Here is a 19,728-nt window from a genome sequence, read left to right as displayed (position 1 = left end):
ATTAATTAATAAAAAATAATTTTTGATTAATAAAAAATACTTTTCAGTTAAAAATTTTTTTGACTTAGTTTCCAGAAAAGTATTTTATTTTTATTTTGGACAGAAAATACTTTTTGAAAGTAGTGAAAAATTTAAAAATATCATATTATTTACTGATTATATCAAATTTGGTTCTCAAACTTTTGATTGTTATATATATATATATATATATATATATATATATATATATATATATATATATATATATATTGTTTTGAATATTTATTTTTCAATTTTATCCCTTAGAATTTAATTTTTATATTTAATTTTGGTCCTCATTTTTATAATTGTTATTTGCTTTTTCCTTATTATTTTTTAATTGAAATTTTTTATCTATCAAATTTGGTACTCATTCTTTTGATTGTTACTTATTTTATTTGAAATAATTTATGAAATATTTATTATTATTATTTTAATTTTTTGATCTTTCAATTTTTTTATTTTTTAGATTTGATCTCTATTATTTTGATTATTATTTATTTTATTTGAGATAATTTATGAAATTATATTTTTTTTCAATTTCATTTTCATTTAACTTTTTAATTTGTAAGATTTATTCCTCATTATTTTAATAAACTTGAAAAAAATAAAACATTAATAAGTTATTTTTAAGCTTATTTTCCATGACATAACTAAACACTGGAAAATATTTTCCAACTTATTTTTCATTACACTACCAAACATAAAAAAATAATTCATTTTTCCGTAATTCACTTTTAAAAAAAAAACTACTTTTCAGCAAAAAAAACAGGCCTAAGTGTTTGAGGTTAGGGTTTAACTTGTTTTTTGTTAAAATTATTTTTTTAAAATTAGTATTTTTAGATCGTTTTGATATGCTGATATTAAAAATAAATTTTAAAAAGTAAAAAAAATTATTATTTTGATATTTTTCTAAAAAAACATATTAAAAAATAATTGTTATCATACTCATAAACACTATATTAACCGGTCTGAATGTTCATATGAACGGTTTCACCAACATGCCTTAGTTATTTTGCTAATTAGTTTTTTCATAATGTTTAGGATCTGTTTGAAATTGTAATTATAATTAAAATGTTTTTTATTATAAATATATAAATATATTAAAAATATATTAAGATGATTTTTTTTATTTTTTAAAAAATTAATTTTAATATTAGCGCATGAAAACGATTTAAAAACACTAAAATAATATTAATTTTAAATAAAAAATAAAAAAAGTTTAAATTTTTTAAAAAACTACGTTTCCGTTTGCACCCTGAAAAGTTATCTAGATAAATATTCAGGGTGCAAATATGGTGCTTGGTGATGTTTTGAAGGGACTTTCCATAACTGTGCAGGTTTTGTGTATTGCATAAACTTTGAAACTTATCAATAAACTCTCTCCTGGGACGACATATGGCTTATCTTTTTCAGGCTGAAACCTCCTGGATTCAAGTTCAAGGGTTGATATTTAGTAGCTTTGTACGTCAAAGTGTTTTCTACTTTTCCTTTTTTGTTTATGGGCTTACTAGTTCTCTTTGAATGGTTGAATTGCATGTAGAAGCAAACGATTTGTTTGCATCTGATTGTTCCTTGTTGATCAAATTCGAGCCCTTACAAAAGGTGTCTTAGTACACTCTTATGAACCTTTTGGAGTTCATGCTACCAGAGAATTTGCCTGAGAATCACTTTTTTGCTTGAATGGTCTGGATTCTTTGGATTACTTCTCTTTTTAAGTTCCCATTCTTTCTCTTTCCAAACAGGTTGGCTTTCATTTCAGACCGAAGATACATTTTGGCATAAAATCACCTCCAAATTATTAAGGTTGCGGTTATAGAAAAAATAAAATAGCTGGTGATGTTTTTGTGGGGCCTTCCATCACTCATTGGTCATATATTTTTCTAGAATCAGTTAAATAGAATTTTGAGGGAATCATGTTTGGCTTGCATGCTTGTTTCTCTCAGCCACGAATGTTTGATAGCATGAGAAAATAAGGATTTATCTGGGTTTTCTGCTAGAGAAAACCTGTGGTTTTTATTTTTAGAGAACTATGTTTCTTTAGAGTAAGCACCATTCAATCACACATGTTCCTGGTTAGTTTCAGGTGCAAGAGAAATAGGTGAAGTTTTTTTTGTTAATAATTCTCAAATCTCATCCAAGAGAATACATTGCAAAATAATTAAAGGTTTGAGCTTTGAAAACCTAAAAAGTTGTTGAAGAAGAAGCTCATGAGTTCATATATATATATATATATATATATAAGATTGGTTTATTTTACAGCAATTGGAAACGATATGTAAAGCAACTAATTGAATAGAGTTCTGATGACTACCTCTGTGGTGTGACCATTCTGGAAAAATTATTCTGGTGTAACTGTGTGTATGTGCAGATTTCTATTCCCCTTCATGCACACAACCACACATGTGCTGGTCACTGATTTTCAATTTTCATTGATAAAGCTGTACAAAATAAGTGATGAAAAGAATTGTGCATCATCTGCATTTGGGACTTGCCTGTGATAAATTCATCAATTTGTGTTGTTCTGACCCTTTAGAAAAGAGAGATTATCAAGCTACCTCCTAAATCACAGTTGCCTAGCAAGGAAATTTGAGATTTCTGGTATTAACACGCACAATATGGGTTTTGATGCTGGTTATATTTTGAATATAGACTGATGTCTACTGGGGTTTTTGGTGGGTTGGAGCAGAAAAGGGAGGCCCCACCTGGTGAGAAGCCAGAGCCTGTCAGGACCCATCTTAGGAGTATGATCATTGTGCCTGAAATGATCGGAAGCATCATTGGAGTTTACGACGGCAAAACCTTCAGTCAAGTTGAGATCAAGCCCGAGATGATTAGTCATTATCAATTTCATACAAGCCTGCTACGCATGGAAGACCTGGTATTCGTGCAACACACTCAAGTGAAATGGGAAACTTTATCTGGGTGCTTTTGGATTTTTCTGCACTTTATCAGTGAAAACTGTTGCAAAATACTCTTTTCCAACTCTCTCTCACACGTATTTTCAATTATTGTTTGGAAAACTTTTTTTGGTGATTTCAGAAGATTGATTAGGACAGTTGCTAAACCCAAAATCAGAACTATGCATGAATCTCACAAGTAATAATATGTTGATAAAGAGAACTGGATAGTTTCATGATGGCGATGGCCATAAAAAGGGCTGAGCCCTTACTGAATTCCTTGGCTTCTATTTCTCAGATATCAAGGAGTATCGTTCTTTTTTCTTCCTTTAGTTGCACTCATGTAAAGAAAGGCCAATGTGGCAGCTATCTCGTAGCAAATTAGCTTTGTCTTTGGGTAGTGTGTAGGTGTTGATTGAGGTCTATCCACCTGAAATCTCCACCATGGTATCCTGTATATCCCGCGAACTTGAGCTTTCATCTTGAATAACTTTGAGTTTCCTTTTTGAAAAAACATGTTCATAAAGAGGATTATTGAACTAACCAAGAGCTGGAGCAGGTTAATGTTATCCACAAAATCAAAGTTTGGTTTGGGCTCATCCAACACAAGACAGAGACATGCGCGAACCTGAATTCCAGTTTCAAATAAAGGCTATAAAGTGTTTCATGGAACACAGCTGAACAATTTGTTGTGTGCCATCCGTGAGTTGGGAACCCTAGACTAAGGTTAAGGGTTGACAATGACCTTACGGTCAAATGGTAGAATTGGAGAGTGGGGGATAAGGTTAAGGTTTGTTGACGGTTGAAATGAGAGAGTGTGGGAGAGGGCCATGCCTGGGATATGGAAGTTCGATTTTCATGATGGGAAGTGATCGAGCAGTTCGGGAGAAAATGCACTTGGTTCTTAGCTCTCACGGTCAGGTGATTCAGGAGGAGTCCACTCCTGGATCATATGAAGTTCACTAATTTGCAAATAAAACTTCACGCATGTGTGCAAAATTCGCTATTGACAGGTTTGGTTTGGCACGGTGGAAAGGAAAAGTTGCCCATTGCTCGAGGCTTTGATGGGGTTGCTTTCTCTGCTTTGGACTTCGTTTGAAAGCTGCCATGCCACATTAGGACTTGCTGAGAAAAGCATCCTAACGTCCTCAAATCTTTCTGATAACAATGAGTTGCTACAGACCATACAAGCTCTCCAAACTTGTCATGAGAACGATTTCTGGGTAGACAGAGCAGGCGAGTTGTTTTAAGTTGTGCTGGATACAAGAAACTAAGGAAATGCTTTTAACAATTCAGCCTCTTATTAAAAAGTGAATAGTATTCCTGTTTATCTCTTTATTTTACTGTACAATCATGAGCAAGTCTCTTTATTTCTCTGAAGATGCCAAGGACATGCTTGTAGCAGATAAAACAGCATGCATTTAATTACACTTTATGAAGAGCGCTGAGAAACGCAAACACAAGGATAAGGCATGAGTCAGCCGCATCACCATCTGGATAATGTGAAGCCAAAAAACTATACTCAAAAAACATGCTGTCCTATTTTGCCTAAAAGAATTATGAACAGAGGAAAACATAGTACAAGAAAAACCTTTGATTTGCAAATAGAATGATAAAAAATACAACTTGGTTTTAAGGAAGTACAAGTTTACAATTTGTAATCCCTATCCTATATAAGAGCAGTTCAAACCAGACTCGCCGTAAAGCTTAATACTTAGAAAACCGGTCAACTAATGACAGTTTGTTCCATCACATCCCATCTCACCTTTGAACCACATGTTATTTACAGTAGTAATTCACAAAGAAACTCCACATGGTTCTGGTTGGATTTGTAAACTATTGGATGTTGAGTTCTTGAAGTGAGATCAAATGAAGATAACCACTAAGTTTCATGTATGCGCAGACTGTGATGAGATCAACCTGGAATGGTTATGCTCACCTTCATAGGTTACAATTAGCATTGAAGGGTCTTCCAGGCATCTCTCAACGTGCTTCCTTGCCGGGCAACCCCTCAGACTGCTACATTTATAGTATCCTCTGCATTATAGATAGTTTTGGATGAACCAGATAAACATGCTTATCTAAACAATTAAGACTTTAGCAGCATAGAAAGACAGCTTCTGACTGCTCACCCAGGTAAATGCCAGTGATGAATCACATTCGTACTTTTAATATGCACTATGATACTTATTAATCGGCCATTTTTACATAACACAAAGATGCATACAATTATGCTGGATAACTTCGGCAAGTGAAAAGGGAAAAAAATGCTCGGACTGGTGAAAATGTAAATAGTTGTCCCAACAAAACAAAGGAAAACTAAGACAATTTAACATAATGACCAACTGCAGAGCATAAACTACACATACATGAGGATATTGGAATGAAGCTTAAATCAGATGTACCTACCTAGGATGCGGAGAGCCCTTAATTGGCTTTTGTCCATACTTCCTCCATGAATACTCATCAGGAGGAATATCTGCCACCTTGTTGCTAATTGCAGGAACTTTGATAGATCTCTTCACCCTCAGTTTCCTTAAGACAAAAACAAAGGTGATTACAGATAAAATCAACAAAAAGGACAAATATAGAATATAACACGGGATTTTAATCTTACCTCCTCTTTGAACAATGGCATTTACCACTGCTAGAACATTTGGCATTCCCATCTTCTCCTCTACCAGAACACCTCCTCCTTGTTTGTTGTGAGATGTGATCAGATGAGTGAGGCATACCAATCAAATGGAAAGAGTCTCCATCAAAAGTAGACACAGCACCATCCATGCTCAGAGATGATACGAATGATCTTGTGGATGACATGGTTGGTGTGCAAGTAGACCCATCAAACTTAAGGTTTATCCCACCATTACTCCTAGAATACACCCTATCAGCCTGATACTTCATTTGCTGCTGCTGCTGCTGCTGAAAGTGCATCCTCTGTATCTGCTGATGCTGTTGGAGAAGCTGGAAGTTTTGTGGTGGTTTTGTTTGCATAATTTGCACAGGGGGCCTGATATTTGAGTTCAACTCAAGTACTGGGTTTTCAAGAAGCATTTTCTGGGAAATTTGGATAGAAGGTTTAGACTTAGCATCCATGTCAGTAAGTGGGGTTTCAAGAAAATTAGGAGGCACCATTTGGAGAGGTTTTGGTGATAAAACTGTTTTGCAATTAGGACTATCTAGGAAGATGTTTTGGGGCAAAGATGGTCTAAGCTTCTTCATCTTTCTTACTCTTCCATGACCTAAACCAGTGCTTAAAAGAGATATAACTCTCTTAAACTTAAACACAGTCTCTCTAGTTTCCACCATTAAGTTCCTACCCTGGACTTGATCTTTTTGTTGACACAAAAGGCCAATAACTCTATTGCAGCTCTCAATAGCTGCCTTGTGTACCTCCTCAACCTCCTCCATTCTAACTCAAAACTCAAAGAACCAAACTTTAATTGTCGAAACCCCTCAAAACCCAAATACCAAATCCATCACTTACCTAAAACAATCATCACAACACAAAATGGCACCTACCCAAATGAGGTGTTGACAATTTTATTTTGTTTGCAACATTAAAAAGTTGCTCAAAACACAAGCAACTTGCAGTTTAAAGCATCATAGGAGAATCAAAGACTTCCCGGATTAAAGTTAAAATTAGCCATTCTTTCATGGCTTATTATGGGCAAGAACTATGGTAATTAAAAAGAAAGAAAGAAACAAGAAGAAGGCAACAACTTCAAAAACAAAAACAAGTCCAAACCTAGTTAAATTTGATAAGTGGGTCTCTCTTTAACTTGAAAACAACTACTGCTGCATAAATAAATCAAAAGAAGGAAAAGGAAAAGAATCTAACAAAGGGAGAGGAGAACAGAACTGTTCAGCGCAGAGCTCAGCATAGAAACAGAAAAATGAAATTCATGTCTGTGTCAAAGATCCTATGTGGGTACCACCATAAAAAACATACTAGCAGTTATTCTTCTTGAGTAAATTTTAACTTAATTCCTACTAACCATGTGCCCTTGATATATTTTTTTCAAAAATAAATGTAAATTAAAAACTTTACACATGCATTTAATTAATTAGATAAAAAAATATATGAAATAATAAATATAAAAAAATCATGATAATAGCTAAGGATTTAATTGAAAATTAAGAGATAGATTTGTATAAACATGAGTAATGAATCTATTGTATTTGATAATATTATTTTTTAAAATTATTTTTTTATTAAATTGGATAATAATAAAAAAAATAAAAAAGAAAGAGGGTTGTATAATGTTTTATTAGAATGCAAAAAAAAATTATATTTAAGTATCATTAATGTGTTTTCTATATAAAAAAACCATGAATTTAAAATTTGACACATAATAGGCTATGTCTTTTTATAAAAGTATTGAGACAATAATAAATTGAATTGACTTGGACAAACTCGAGTTAACCAGTTATATCAATGACCTAAGACAATACAAACCTCTTCGAAAACAAACCAAAAAAAATTATAATGTCTAATTCTCAATCAATTTCATGTTGAAAGATAAAATTGAAAAAAGAATAAAAAAACCCCAAGTAAATATGAGTTAACATTTCAAACTCACGATTTGGATCATGTACCCTAATGAGTTTTAAAAATTTTATTTCTAAAATTACTTTTATTTAATTATACATCAACTAGGTACATGGGACTTTTTTTTATATCAAACAATAAAATATGTTTTTCAAAAAAATAAAAAATATGGGTGGTCGTGGGATTGAAATAAAAAATAGCCTTAATTGTTTTAAAAATTTGGTAGAAAAAGCCTTTTTATATATTTTTTTATAATTTTAAAAGGTTGAAAATACATAAAATAAATAACAAAAATAAGATCAAGTGCTTAGGCATACATACAAGTTTGACCTATAAAAAAGGCTTGGCTCATGATCTGGTCTTATGAAAATAGGCATAGCCCATGCATTAGGTTTTTTTTTTTAATATTAGAGAGTGAACAGCGTGTCATTTAATTTTTCTTTAAAAATAAAAATATAAACGACATATCATCTACTAGCTTGATTTTCAACAACCAAGTAGGGGTAAATATTTTTAGTTTGGTTTGGTTTTAGATTAAAAAAACTAACCAAATCAAAATTTATATATTTTTTTAAATTATGAACTGACCAACTAGTTTGCCTCGGTTCATCTCAATTTTTTACTTTCAAAATCGACTAGACCTGTGTCCATTTAATTGGGTATTTTTATTGGACTTGGGCTTTTCTCAGCTTAATTAGGGTTGGCATGAAATACCATACTATTTTATTAACAATCCAACATAATTATTATTTTATATATATATTTTCTAATAATTCATTCCTTTTTTATCCAACAAATAATTAAAAAGGAAAAACCAAGGAACTTCACATCATTAGCTAGTTCACTTTCTATATTCTATATGCAGTTTGGTATTTCACCCTCAATGACAAGAAAATCACAAAAACATGAGAAGTCTTAGGTGCAAGCCTCGTAACCATTTTGTCATAATTGTTATAGCCATCATCATCTTTCATTGTTTTCTGTAAACAAGAACCATTCATGTTAGTTTTCATTTGTAGAATTGTCAAAATAATCTTCATAACATTACAAATTAAGTATCTACATGAAATTAATGGATAGAAATGGGCTACTCTAACAATATTCTCACAAGATGCTAAAGAATTTGACTGATTTATATCAAGTTAAAATAGAGTTATAATCCTGAGGGATAGTTTAATTGGTCAGGTCTCGGATTTATATTTTAATGGTTACGAGTTTAAATTTTCTCGGAACCACTGAAAACTTATATGATCGTTAATTTTAAAATTCATGAGATTAGTCGAGATACATGTAAGCTGGTCTAAATATTCATGTTAATAAAAAAAAAAAAAAAGTTGTGGGATAAGGTGAGTGAAGGTGTACGGAAAATGAATTCTGTCTATATTTTCATATATATTATGAAAATGATATAATTTATTATTCTTGCTAAATTTCCATTTTAGCAACATACCAAACAAAATCCACACATATCATTTTAGAAAGCAATTTTTAAAGGTTATTGCGAACCTTGACAAATAACAAATAAACATGATATAATTTATTACTCTTTATTAGATGAAAATTAAAGATGAAGACGAACATAAGTTTTATTACCCTCTGGATGAGAATCTCTAACAGTAAATAAAGTTTAGGAAGAAACTTACGAAGAAGAGAGGTTACATCATTATACTAGAGGCAAAGAGAAGAGACCAACGACAGAGGGGGGCGGGGGGGAGACCGGAGATGTTGCAGCTGGAAGTTAAAGATATCACTAAACAAAAAAACACATAATTTTTTATGAACAAAAGGGATTGCAAATATAATTTTTAAATTCACAAGTTTATTATCTCTAAAATAATAATGATGAAGTCTAAATCCTACCTCAATTAGAAAACAAAAATAAAAATTAAAAAATAACAAGAAAACAACCATAAAATCCAAAACAATGCATGAAATCCGAAAATAATAAAAAAAATCATAAAAAATTTTAAAATCTAAAGATCCGATGAAATGAGTAGCAATTCCATGACTTTTCTTAGGAAAAAAACTTTCAAAAACTCCTATAATAATTTGAGCGCGATTCAACGATCAGATTAAAAGTTATAGTTTTTTTGAGCTGTCATTCTGGTCTAACACGGTCAAATCTTCGTTAGAGCATAGACTTATCTCACTACTCTATAAATACATCTGTTAGGCCATCAATGTAATTTGTCTAAGGCATATGTTCATCTAGTTTTAGCAAATTCACATATGAATACTTAGAATCACTCGTTATCGCAAGCTTGACTATATCAGAAGAGACCAAAGAGGTAGAGATCAAAGGGAGATGATGATTGGTGGAAGAAATAAGGGTTTTGAGTAAGAGAAAAAACAAATTTATACCTGGGTTTCGTTAATGGTTCAATTGAATCGGCTCGGCTTGGTCTGTTTCAGGTTTCTAAAACTGACCCTTAGCTAAACTGGTTTTTTTAATCAATTTTTTTTATTACTCGATTTTTTTCTCACCCCTACAACAAAGGGTCACCAAAAAATCAATCCTTATTTTTTTCCCCTAAAAAATTGATATTCAATCCATTTTTTTACCCAAAATACATGGAAAATATTCTAGAGACCTTGATAAAAACATTTATATGCTTAAGTTACCTAAAAACCAATCCACAAATAAAAAATCAATCTACATCAAAAAAACTTTCCAATCTCAGATATAGCATCTCAGGTAAGGGGAAGGACAAATAAGTCGTAGGTAAAACTTCCATTGTTAAATGGAATTTGTTGATATCAAAATCAATATTTTTTTATGATTGGAATCAATATTAATCGAGATTTTCTCTCTCTATTACTAAGATTTGACAACTCTCTTCTCTCTCAAATTAGAAACCTAAAAAAAAAGAAAAATGATGTTTTGGATCAAATCTGGATTTGTGAAAATATAAGGGACTCGACATTTATCACTTGAAAAATAAAAGGATCAAAGTGAAGTTTTTCAATTAAATTTTGAATTTATCACCTATTTTCTTCTTGTTTTTCACTTTGATTTGTGTTTTCATTTGTTAATAAATTAGAACTAATTAACTTTTAATTTGACCCGAAAATGACTCAAAAAAAAAATTGATAACTAAAGAAAGAGTCTATTGAAGTTCATAGTGAATAAGCTTTTTACACAGTGCATTTGCATGGTGCAAAATGCTTATCTCTTTTAATTTTTTATTTAATGTTTTCAAGAAAACAATAAGCTACTCCTATTGCTTCAAAGATTTTCATCTTTGATTTCTATTTATTCAAAATTATTTACATAGCATGTTATCTTAGGTTTCAATTAAAAGATTACCTATTTATTAGTAAATTCAGGGTTAAAGGATTGATTTATGATTATGGAAACTAAAGAGACTGATTATTAGTTTTTTTAAAAATATAGGGACTAAAAAGTAATTTATTCTTCCTTTTTTTTTTGTATTTTTCCTCAACCTCATTATATTTCTCTAACAAGGAATTTCACTTCTTTTCTACGTTGGGATTATTTTTTATAATTTACTTTCTAGTTTTTTTCTTGGGCTATCAATTCATAGGTTTACCTCTTTTCTCTGTCAAAATGTCTGCCAAAGGTGGGACCCAGAAGTCCACTGTGGACAGTGGATACATACATCCCAAGACAGCCACTGGGAAATAGACGTCCAAGATTGTGACACGTGGATACGGGAAAGACACGTGTCCCAATCGTTTCGATTGGTGCATCCCTTTTGTTGTCTTTTTTTCCGTAAACTGTTAAAGTTATAAAAAAAATATTAAAAAATGTATAGTGGTTTGTGGTGGGGGCCACGTCAGGACATCGTTGACCTGAACAGAAATTCTTTATTCCCTTTACAGAGCCGATGAGATGAGATGAAATGTTATTTGGAATTGCTGTATAAAAAGAGGGTGGTTAAAATTTATTTTTTATTTAAAATATTTTTTTATATTTTATAACAAAAAATAATAATAATTTAAAAATCAATTATTATCTTCTTCCAGAAACTATCACCGTTTCACCACCTTGGATAATGGCAAGGTAAATGATTAGTCTTTTGAGGTACTATAATTATTTACGAACACAACAAAAAAAGGCCTTTGTTTTTTTTTTGATAAAAAAAATAAAAATACTTATATGATTATTAATTAATTTTAAAAGTTATGAAATTAGTCAAGATATGCGTAAATTGAATATCTATATTAATAAAAAAAATAATGATATTTTTATTTCTGTGTTTTCAATCAAAAATTTGCTAAATAACTCATTTTTTATAATTTTTTAGAATGAAATATAATTGTGTTCTAATGTGTCTTTGATAAGAAATTTTATATTGCTCATAAATTTTATTACTTTGTACTATCTTATTAGTTATTTTATAAGATTTACTTTAAAAAAAATTTAATAATTTATTATTATTATTTTTAGTGGGTCCTCAATTTTTTTTGTCCATTTTTTATTTAAAAAATAGATATAAAAAAGTAAATAATAGGATGTAGACCATAAAATTTTTCTTTTTTGATTAGATTGTGCAGTATTCAAACAAACTGAATTTTCAAACTGAAGCGTTTCAATTAATTAGATTATTAAGTGAATTTAAAAAGGAATAATTTATTTTTATTGCGCTTTTAAATTTAAAATCCTATCACTTCTTCCTATCTATTTTACTCTTAAGAACTAGGAGATTTCTAAACAAGGTTTTTTTTTTTATAAATGAGATTTAAATCTTTTAAATTGAATTTTAAGTGGATCATTCCAATATTTTTAAAATTTTTAAATATGAAATAATAATAATAAGGTAAAAAACCCATTATTCAAAACCATTCTCTCAAAAATAGAAGATGGTCTTCTAGATAAGTATGAGGTTGTCAATTAAACCATTACCAAGTAAAATTGACTTCTCTGAAAACTAACCCTTAAAATATAAATAAAAAGGAGACATTATAATTAATCTTGACTTTTTTTATTTTCCCGAAGCCCCACCTAGGTTTAATTCACATACGGGGCATGGCTAGGCTCCTCGCTGCCAATCCTATACCTAGCTAGCTACCTAGCTAGCTTGTGCAGCATCATCTCACGATTCCCTCCTGTTCGAACCCTTGGAATTTACGAAATGGTAATTAGATTTTGAGTCTTGATTTAGACACTCTTTTTATAATTATAATCATCAATAGCAACTATCAATTCAAATACATCAACTAGCCACAAAAGTCAAATTTCGAAGATTATCATAATGTTTGATCATAAATAATAATTGTTGGATTAATTAAATTTATCATACTTGACCATATTTTATATATCTTTCTCCGAGGGGGAAGTGATGTTTTCAACCATGGCTATCCTCAACTACTACCCACATGTGGTCTCTTAAAGAAATAGCAAAGCAGCCAAGATCATGCTTCTTTAACTAGCTTGACCAAACCCTCTTCCTCAATTTTTCTCTGGGATGTTTGATTTTGTATTTGAATATGTTTTGAATCTTTACTTAAGTTGAAAAAAATATTAAATTAATATTTTTAGTGCTTCTTGATTGATTTGTGGTTATCTTTGTATTTGAATATGTTTTAAATACATATTTTACTTGAAAATAATATTAAATTAATGTTTCTAGTACTTGCTGAGTGATTCGTGGTTTGCATTGTTTGTTTTTGTACTTGAATATGTTTTAAAAATGTATTTGATTTGAAACAAAATATTAAATTAATATTTTTAGTATTTCTTGGTTAATTCCAAATATTAATATTAAAAATTTTAAAAAAATTATCGAGCTTGTATTTGTTTTTCCTACTTGATCTATAATTTTAGAAGTTTATATTTGGCATCGGCCATAAGAATGAGCACGCCTCTATTTGTAGTTTATCATTACTTCAACGATTTGGGAATACCAATTAAATCTAGGTAGTAATTAAAAAGGGTTAAAATCGTGTTTTTAAAAAATAAAAAAAATATTATTTTAAACATAATAATTAAACAAACAGCCTGTAACATAGATCAGGATTAGGCAGCACTGGTCGTAGTGTGACAGTTGATAAGCAAGTCCAAGTCCCCATGTAATGACCCCATAAAACCTAAAAGAATTGATTTATTCCAAATGGGTTCATCATTGATATTATATTTGTCCAATTGTTTGTTAATAATTTGGAAATCTATGCAGCCTTTAACGATACCCTCCACTGAACAAAAAAAGTAGAGTAGATGATAAGCTTACTTTTGTTTTGAAAACACTCAACACTTCCATTAACCTCATGCTCCTCAGCTTATAATATATTTAAGGGATGTTTGTGAATTTTATAGGGTTTGTTTTTTAATGTATTTTTTATTTTTGATATTAATATATCAAAATATCTAAAAATACCAAAAAATAATAATTTAAAATAAAGAAAATTATTATTTTTTAAGTACTTTTAAATTATAGAAACAAACTGTTGTTGGCTGCCGTCTCTAACCATGATTGACTTATAAGTAAAACTGTTTAATATTTAAGGGTGACATTTATCAATAAATAGTATTCCCTGTCATTTCATGAAATTTGTCTAATAGTGAGGTCTTCTCAAATTATTATTAACCTATTCACTGATTAGTTTAGGATTTGAGTTCGTTTCAAGTGACATATGCCCTAACAGTTAAATTATATGACTAACCTTGAGGAGTAATTCAACAGTTAAGTCTTGAGTTTATTCTCAGTAAATACAAGTTTGAGATTTTTTTGAGTTATTAAAAAATTACATACTCATTAATTTCAGGATTAGTAAAAGTATGCACGAACTAAATTGAATATTCACATTAATAAATAAAAAAATATAGTTAAAACCATGATTAATAATTATATTATGAACCGTGTTTTATAAAAAAACTAAATTTATTTTTTATTTTTTATTTTTTTGATATATTTATATTAAAAATAATTTTTTAAAATAAAAATATTATTTTAATATATTTTTAAATAAAATTCAATTTAAAAAACAATTATTATCATAATTCTAATCGAGATTATTCATCTTCTAGAAATATAGAAGAATTCATCTCTCTCAAGTAAATAAATAAATAAAATAGAAAATTCAATTCTACAAGAACCCAATACGCAACTACGACTTCGGTGGATGCAAGCAATATCAAGATTTTATTTAATGAAACATAGTCAGCAGATAAGATTAATCATATGACTACCAAAAAGTGGGTCCCAGAAATGTTTTACAAATCAATGTTCGATTATTATTATTTTTTTTTTTTTAATTTGAGATTAAATCGACGACAAAGTTTGATTTGATTAAATGGCACTAGTTGTGTAATACATGAAAAGAAAAGAGTGTTTTAGACTGAGGTGTGGTTTGAACACGATATCCCTACAAACAGGATGTTCAACCCCGCAAAAGCAGACACAGCCAAGATCAAGAAGAAAAGAAATGAGAAATCTTCTTGTTATAGTGAAAGAAAAAGTGGCAGGAAGAACATATATCAGAACAAAGAAATTCCCAGGAAAATCTTTCTTCGCCCCTCGTTTGGTCATGGCATGACCTATCTATCATATTGTATGCTTCAAGGTTATAGCAGATGTTGCAGTAGCTTTGATATGAAGCAGAATTCAAGCAAAGAAAAAGCTGAAAAAAGATTCAAAACCTTCTACGAGATAATACATCTTTAATGCATAAGTTAAATCATAGATTGAGTAAACCATAGAGTAGCAGGCTTGATGGACTTGACTGTGTGTTCATCCTGTCTGTAGAGTACAAGTGTTATGAATTTAAACAGGCCTCACCATTATGTAATACTAATAAATCACAACAAATAGATGATGATGTCCAAGAAAACTTGTTTTATATGCTTGAGTTTCATGACCTCAATTGATCCCGGGTAGCAGAGCTATTACCAGTAATGCTATCTTCATCTCCCTTTTGGATTGACAATCTGAGAGAAGATATCCCCAGAGTCATCTGATTCTGCAGTCTTTTCACTACTGCTTCCGAGGCTGAGATTGCTATAATGCATTTCCAAGTTGCGGTTTCTTATACTCTCTTCAGAAGTTTCACTTTCCTCACCTTTTGAGCTATGCTTTGAACCTTCAGGGTTGTCCTGCAGTTGGAGGGCCAATTCAAGATTCCATAGGACATCACCCATGTTAGGGCGATCGGGTCCTGATTCAGCCAAGCATTTCTCAGCTGTATCTGCGAACTTCTTCAGGCATTCAGTGGTGATATTTCCCTTGACGTGAGGATCAATGATGTCCTCAATAATTCCTTTTCTTTGACAATGAAGAGCCCAGTCAGCGAGACTAACTTGTTCCTTTGGTAGGTTCGGATTGAGGGCGGGCCTTCCACATAGAGCCTCGAAAAGGACAACTCCAAACGAGTAGACATCAGACTTTTCAGTTAGTTGTTGCCTCCTAAAGTATTCAGGATCCAAGTAGCCGAAGCTGCCCTTGACCACAGTACTAACATGGCCCTTATCCATGTCAGGACCAGTTTTTGAGAGCCCGAAATCTGAAACCTTGGCAACCCAATTCTCGTCCAACAGAATGTTTGTGCTCTTGACATCCCTGTGAATGATTGTGTACTTAGCCCCAGTGTGAAGGTAGTGAAGTCCCCTTGCTGCTCCAACACAAACCTCCAACCTTTGCTTCCATGACAGACGAGGTTTCTTGGTATTGTAAAGATGCTCCCTCATAGTCCCAAGTGCCATGTAGTCATAAACCAGGCACATCTCACCATCTTCATCGCAGAAACCAATCAACGAGACCAAATGCTTGTGTCTCAACTTCGAAAGCATCTCAATCTCAGTCATGAACTCATTAACTCCCTGTTCTGATTGCGGATTTGATCTTTTGATGGCCACTTTGGTTGTTTGATCAATAACACCTTTGTACACTTTCCCGAAGCCTCCAACACCAATGACATTAGAATCATCAAAATTTTTGGTTGTCCTTAGTATCTCTGGAAGCGTGAAATGGCGACAAAGACCTTGAGCCAGTGTAGAGAGGTGACCGCTTTGAGTACTCTTGCCAGAGATAGTTGATTTGGTACCAGTATGGGAGTTTCCATAGACTGGTAGCCAGCTAGATGTATGTGAATCAAAGCCAGGAATTATCTTCTTCCTTCTATAAGCAGCAATGCAAGCCGCAGCAACAAAAAAGAAGCCAACTCCACCAGCAGTTCCTACAATCGTTAATGTTTTGTGATCTGTCTGAAATTTCTTGTGGCTAGCTTTAGCTATATGTTGAGCCTGCATTTCTGATAACACAGGGTTAGGTCCTGCCAAGTTATTGTTCCTATCACTCATCTTGAATACCTCTATTCCATTGAGTGTTGCATCATAAAACTCAGGCTTCGAATAGGTTGCTGGGTGCAAGTCCACCCGAATTTCTTCATCGCCTGGCCTGTCCTTCACAAAAACTGCATAGTCTTTATATGTTGGCACTCCAATTTTTCCTGTCCACCCGATAATATCAGCTGCATTAGGCTCAACCTGGGCAGTTTGATTGTTGATGTATATGTTGAAGACTTTCTGATTGACTTTAGTTAATTGGAACTCACAGAAATGCAGCCTCACAACATACGTGAAATTGGCATCAGCCTGAAACAGCCATGTCAAGTTGAAAGCCAAGTTGAGGTCCTTGTGATATCCCATGCCTCTTGCCGTTCTGTAAACATCAGGAGGTGCTACAGACTCTGTCAATTCTCCGTACTGGACTTTGAAACTTTCATTAGTCTGCAAATTAACCCCAGTTGCCGCACCAAATAAATAAGGCGCGTCATTATACCAGGTTCTTGTAAGATTACCGGAGTCTTTAGTGGGTGAAATATACTGCCCTGCTACATTCAATCTATACATTGTCTCCAAATTTGCACTCACCGCGTCAAAATTTTGGTCAGCAAACCCCACCATTGTCCCCGAACCAAAGAGGTCAGTCATTGGAACCAGCTCTATGGCATTGATAAAAGCAAAAGCATCAGGCCTATCTGCTGGCTTAAAGGTGACATTGAGAATCTGATGATTTATGGGAGCTAGAGAATACTCTTTGATGAGGTAAGCCTGGGTGAGAGCCTGAGCTGTGATCGAAGCACTAAAATTGTTCAGGAGAGTAACCCCTCCTGCGACCACAGAGAAATAGGAGTCTGCGATATTGAGACCAGAATATTCTGAAGGATAGAAATGGAGCCTGAGCCAATAATGGGTTTTCAACATGATGGGGAGGTTATAGGTTACTTCGGATGTCAAAATCCTGGCATCCATGTATGGAACCTCAGAGACAATTGAAGAGTCTTGGTATTGAGCTCTGGCGTGTGGATGATTTCCAGCAATGTATTTGACATCTGATTCCCATTTTCGCCCATCACCATCAGTGCCACCATTTTCTGATCCACAGTCCAAAGACAAACTCCGTGGCTGTGACCCTATACCTGACACATAAAGGGCATTGAAAACAAGAGCAAAACAAGATAGAGAAAGCAAAGCATGGATATTAGTATGCATGACTAAAGAGAAATGGACAGGGAGGGAATGCAAAAGGGCGTACAGGAAAGGAAAAACGAATTTTTCCTGTACGCCGGGACTACTTGATTATCTTTTATGGAGAGTTAACCAGCCTAAGCCATCTTTAATCTTCCAGGGAGACTCATGCCGGGATCAAATCAGGGTATCAAACCAGGCAAAAAGAGGTGATGAAACTTTCCCTGTTATTTTATTGAGCAAGTTTTGTTTGGCTAAACACCCATTGTTGGGAACTGGCAGGTAGTTGGAAATTGATGAAGGGGAGCAAGAATCGTAAATCCTATTGCTTTGATTGGTTCTAAAGGGCCTAAAAAACATGCTAAATTTAGCATTTGTTTCCTTCAGTTGTCTATGGCTTAATGAAGTTCTTGGACAGTTGTAACAGGTTGTCAAAAGAGCCACTGAAATTGAATAAAAATAACTGGCTTGTCTAGCTGATAAGTCCCCAGATTTTCATGCCGCATAAGAACCTGCTGGATTGCCAAAAAAGCGTGTCTGTGCAGATATATTACAAAACTCTAGCCTTCCAGCAGGTCTCAAGATTTAACAACATAGCACAGCAAGAACATATGTTCCAAATTAAAGAGCTCTCGATCTAATTAATAGGAATTAACGTCTTCCACATTGCACAGGTGAAGTGCAATGCTAGTGCAGCTGACTATGTCTTGTGCTTAAAGTTATGAAGCGTGGAAATGGATGTACATGACTCTTAACTAATAATTTTTGTCATTGCAAGGGTTGATAACTAGACAAAAATCTATTTTTTTTTATGATATACTCTTGCAGTTAAATCAACAACCAAGCTTGCCTTTGCCGGATTTGATAGTGCCACCGATAGAGAGGAGCTTCTAACCTGAGCAGGTGGAACATGGCCTAATATGTTCCTAAGCACCTGGGAGTCCGGTAACTCCATCATCAAAGCCCTCTAATGCTGCGAAAGAAATGGTGTAAGGCAGTATGTTGGGCTGTGGCAAGTCTACTGATAATTAGCTATCCTTAATTGCTTTGTGTTGCTTAATCCCAGTTCATTACCGAGAGAAATTCATTTTCCAAAAATTAAATTTTATATCCTCTGAATTTATATAAATTTTAGCCCTTTTTTCATCCCATCGCTGCTTCTTAAATCTAAAGGACATGAAAATGACTTGTAAATCTTTTTATGCAAACTGAAGGTCAATGGTAAGATTTATCTTATTTAAATCTTTAATTTCTATTTACTAACAGAAAATCTGGTTAGTTCATTCTAATTATAAATGCTTTGATAAGATCATGTCATTAGTGTAATGACAGAGTGTTTTTTTGTCTCAAGAAAAGAAAAATAACCAGCAATTTATTTTCTTAAGAGTATGTTCCTGTCCAGTGATATATTGTATTGTGATTATACATGAATAATTCCACGAATACAAAAAAAAAATCGTTTAATTAATAAAAAAATTGAAAATTTTTATTATTATTCAAAATTTCAATATCAAAATTTAGGATAAAGTTACAAATGGAAAAACAGTATTGTTAAGATGGATAGAGAAATTTAAAATATTCTTTTTACCAAAATTACCATTAAAGAGAAATTCAAAAGTAGCCATGCATCTTGGTTGATAGTTTAGACAATGAAATTCAATTTGTTGAAGGTGACTATAATCTACAAAATAGAAAGAACATTATTACTATATATTAAGAAGAACTAATTGAAAAGTAGAAATAATTGTTACTCTACTCATAAAAGCACAGACAATGGAATGATTATTTCTTTTAATTGTATTTTTTTAATATTAAATTTAGTGTGGATTAAT

General features: G+C 32.3%; 2 protein-coding genes across 2 annotated transcripts; both read right to left on the bottom strand.

Annotated features, from left to right (window-relative positions):
- Window positions 1–4,494: 4,494 nt before the first annotated feature.
- LOC133669407 (probable WRKY transcription factor 74) lies at window positions 4,495–6,833 on the bottom strand. The gene is made up of 3 exons (XM_062089528.1): window positions 5,536–6,833; window positions 5,328–5,453; window positions 4,495–4,955 (listed from the first exon to the last, which is right to left on the bottom strand). The coding sequence occupies exons 1-3, from the start codon at window positions 6,327–6,329 to the stop codon at window positions 4,808–4,810; spliced, it is 1,068 nt and encodes a 355-aa protein (XP_061945512.1). The 5' UTR covers window positions 6,330–6,833; the 3' UTR covers window positions 4,495–4,807.
- Window positions 6,834–15,071: 8,238 nt separating this feature from the next.
- Window positions 15,072–17,920, bottom strand: LOC133669086 (receptor-like protein kinase ANXUR1). The gene has a single exon (XM_062089096.1). The coding sequence runs from the start codon at window positions 17,918–17,920 to the stop codon at window positions 15,335–15,337; it is 2,586 nt and encodes an 861-aa protein (XP_061945080.1). The 3' UTR covers window positions 15,072–15,334.
- Between the last annotated feature and the right edge of the window lie 1,808 nt (window positions 17,921–19,728).

This window comes from Populus nigra, chromosome 12 (assembly GCF_951802175.1).
Source record: "Populus nigra chromosome 12, ddPopNigr1.1, whole genome shotgun sequence".
Classification (NCBI taxonomy): Eukaryota; Viridiplantae; Streptophyta; class Magnoliopsida; order Malpighiales; family Salicaceae; genus Populus; species Populus nigra.
Note: the sequence above shows the minus strand (reverse complement) of the source record. Positions and strands in the feature narration are given on the sequence as shown.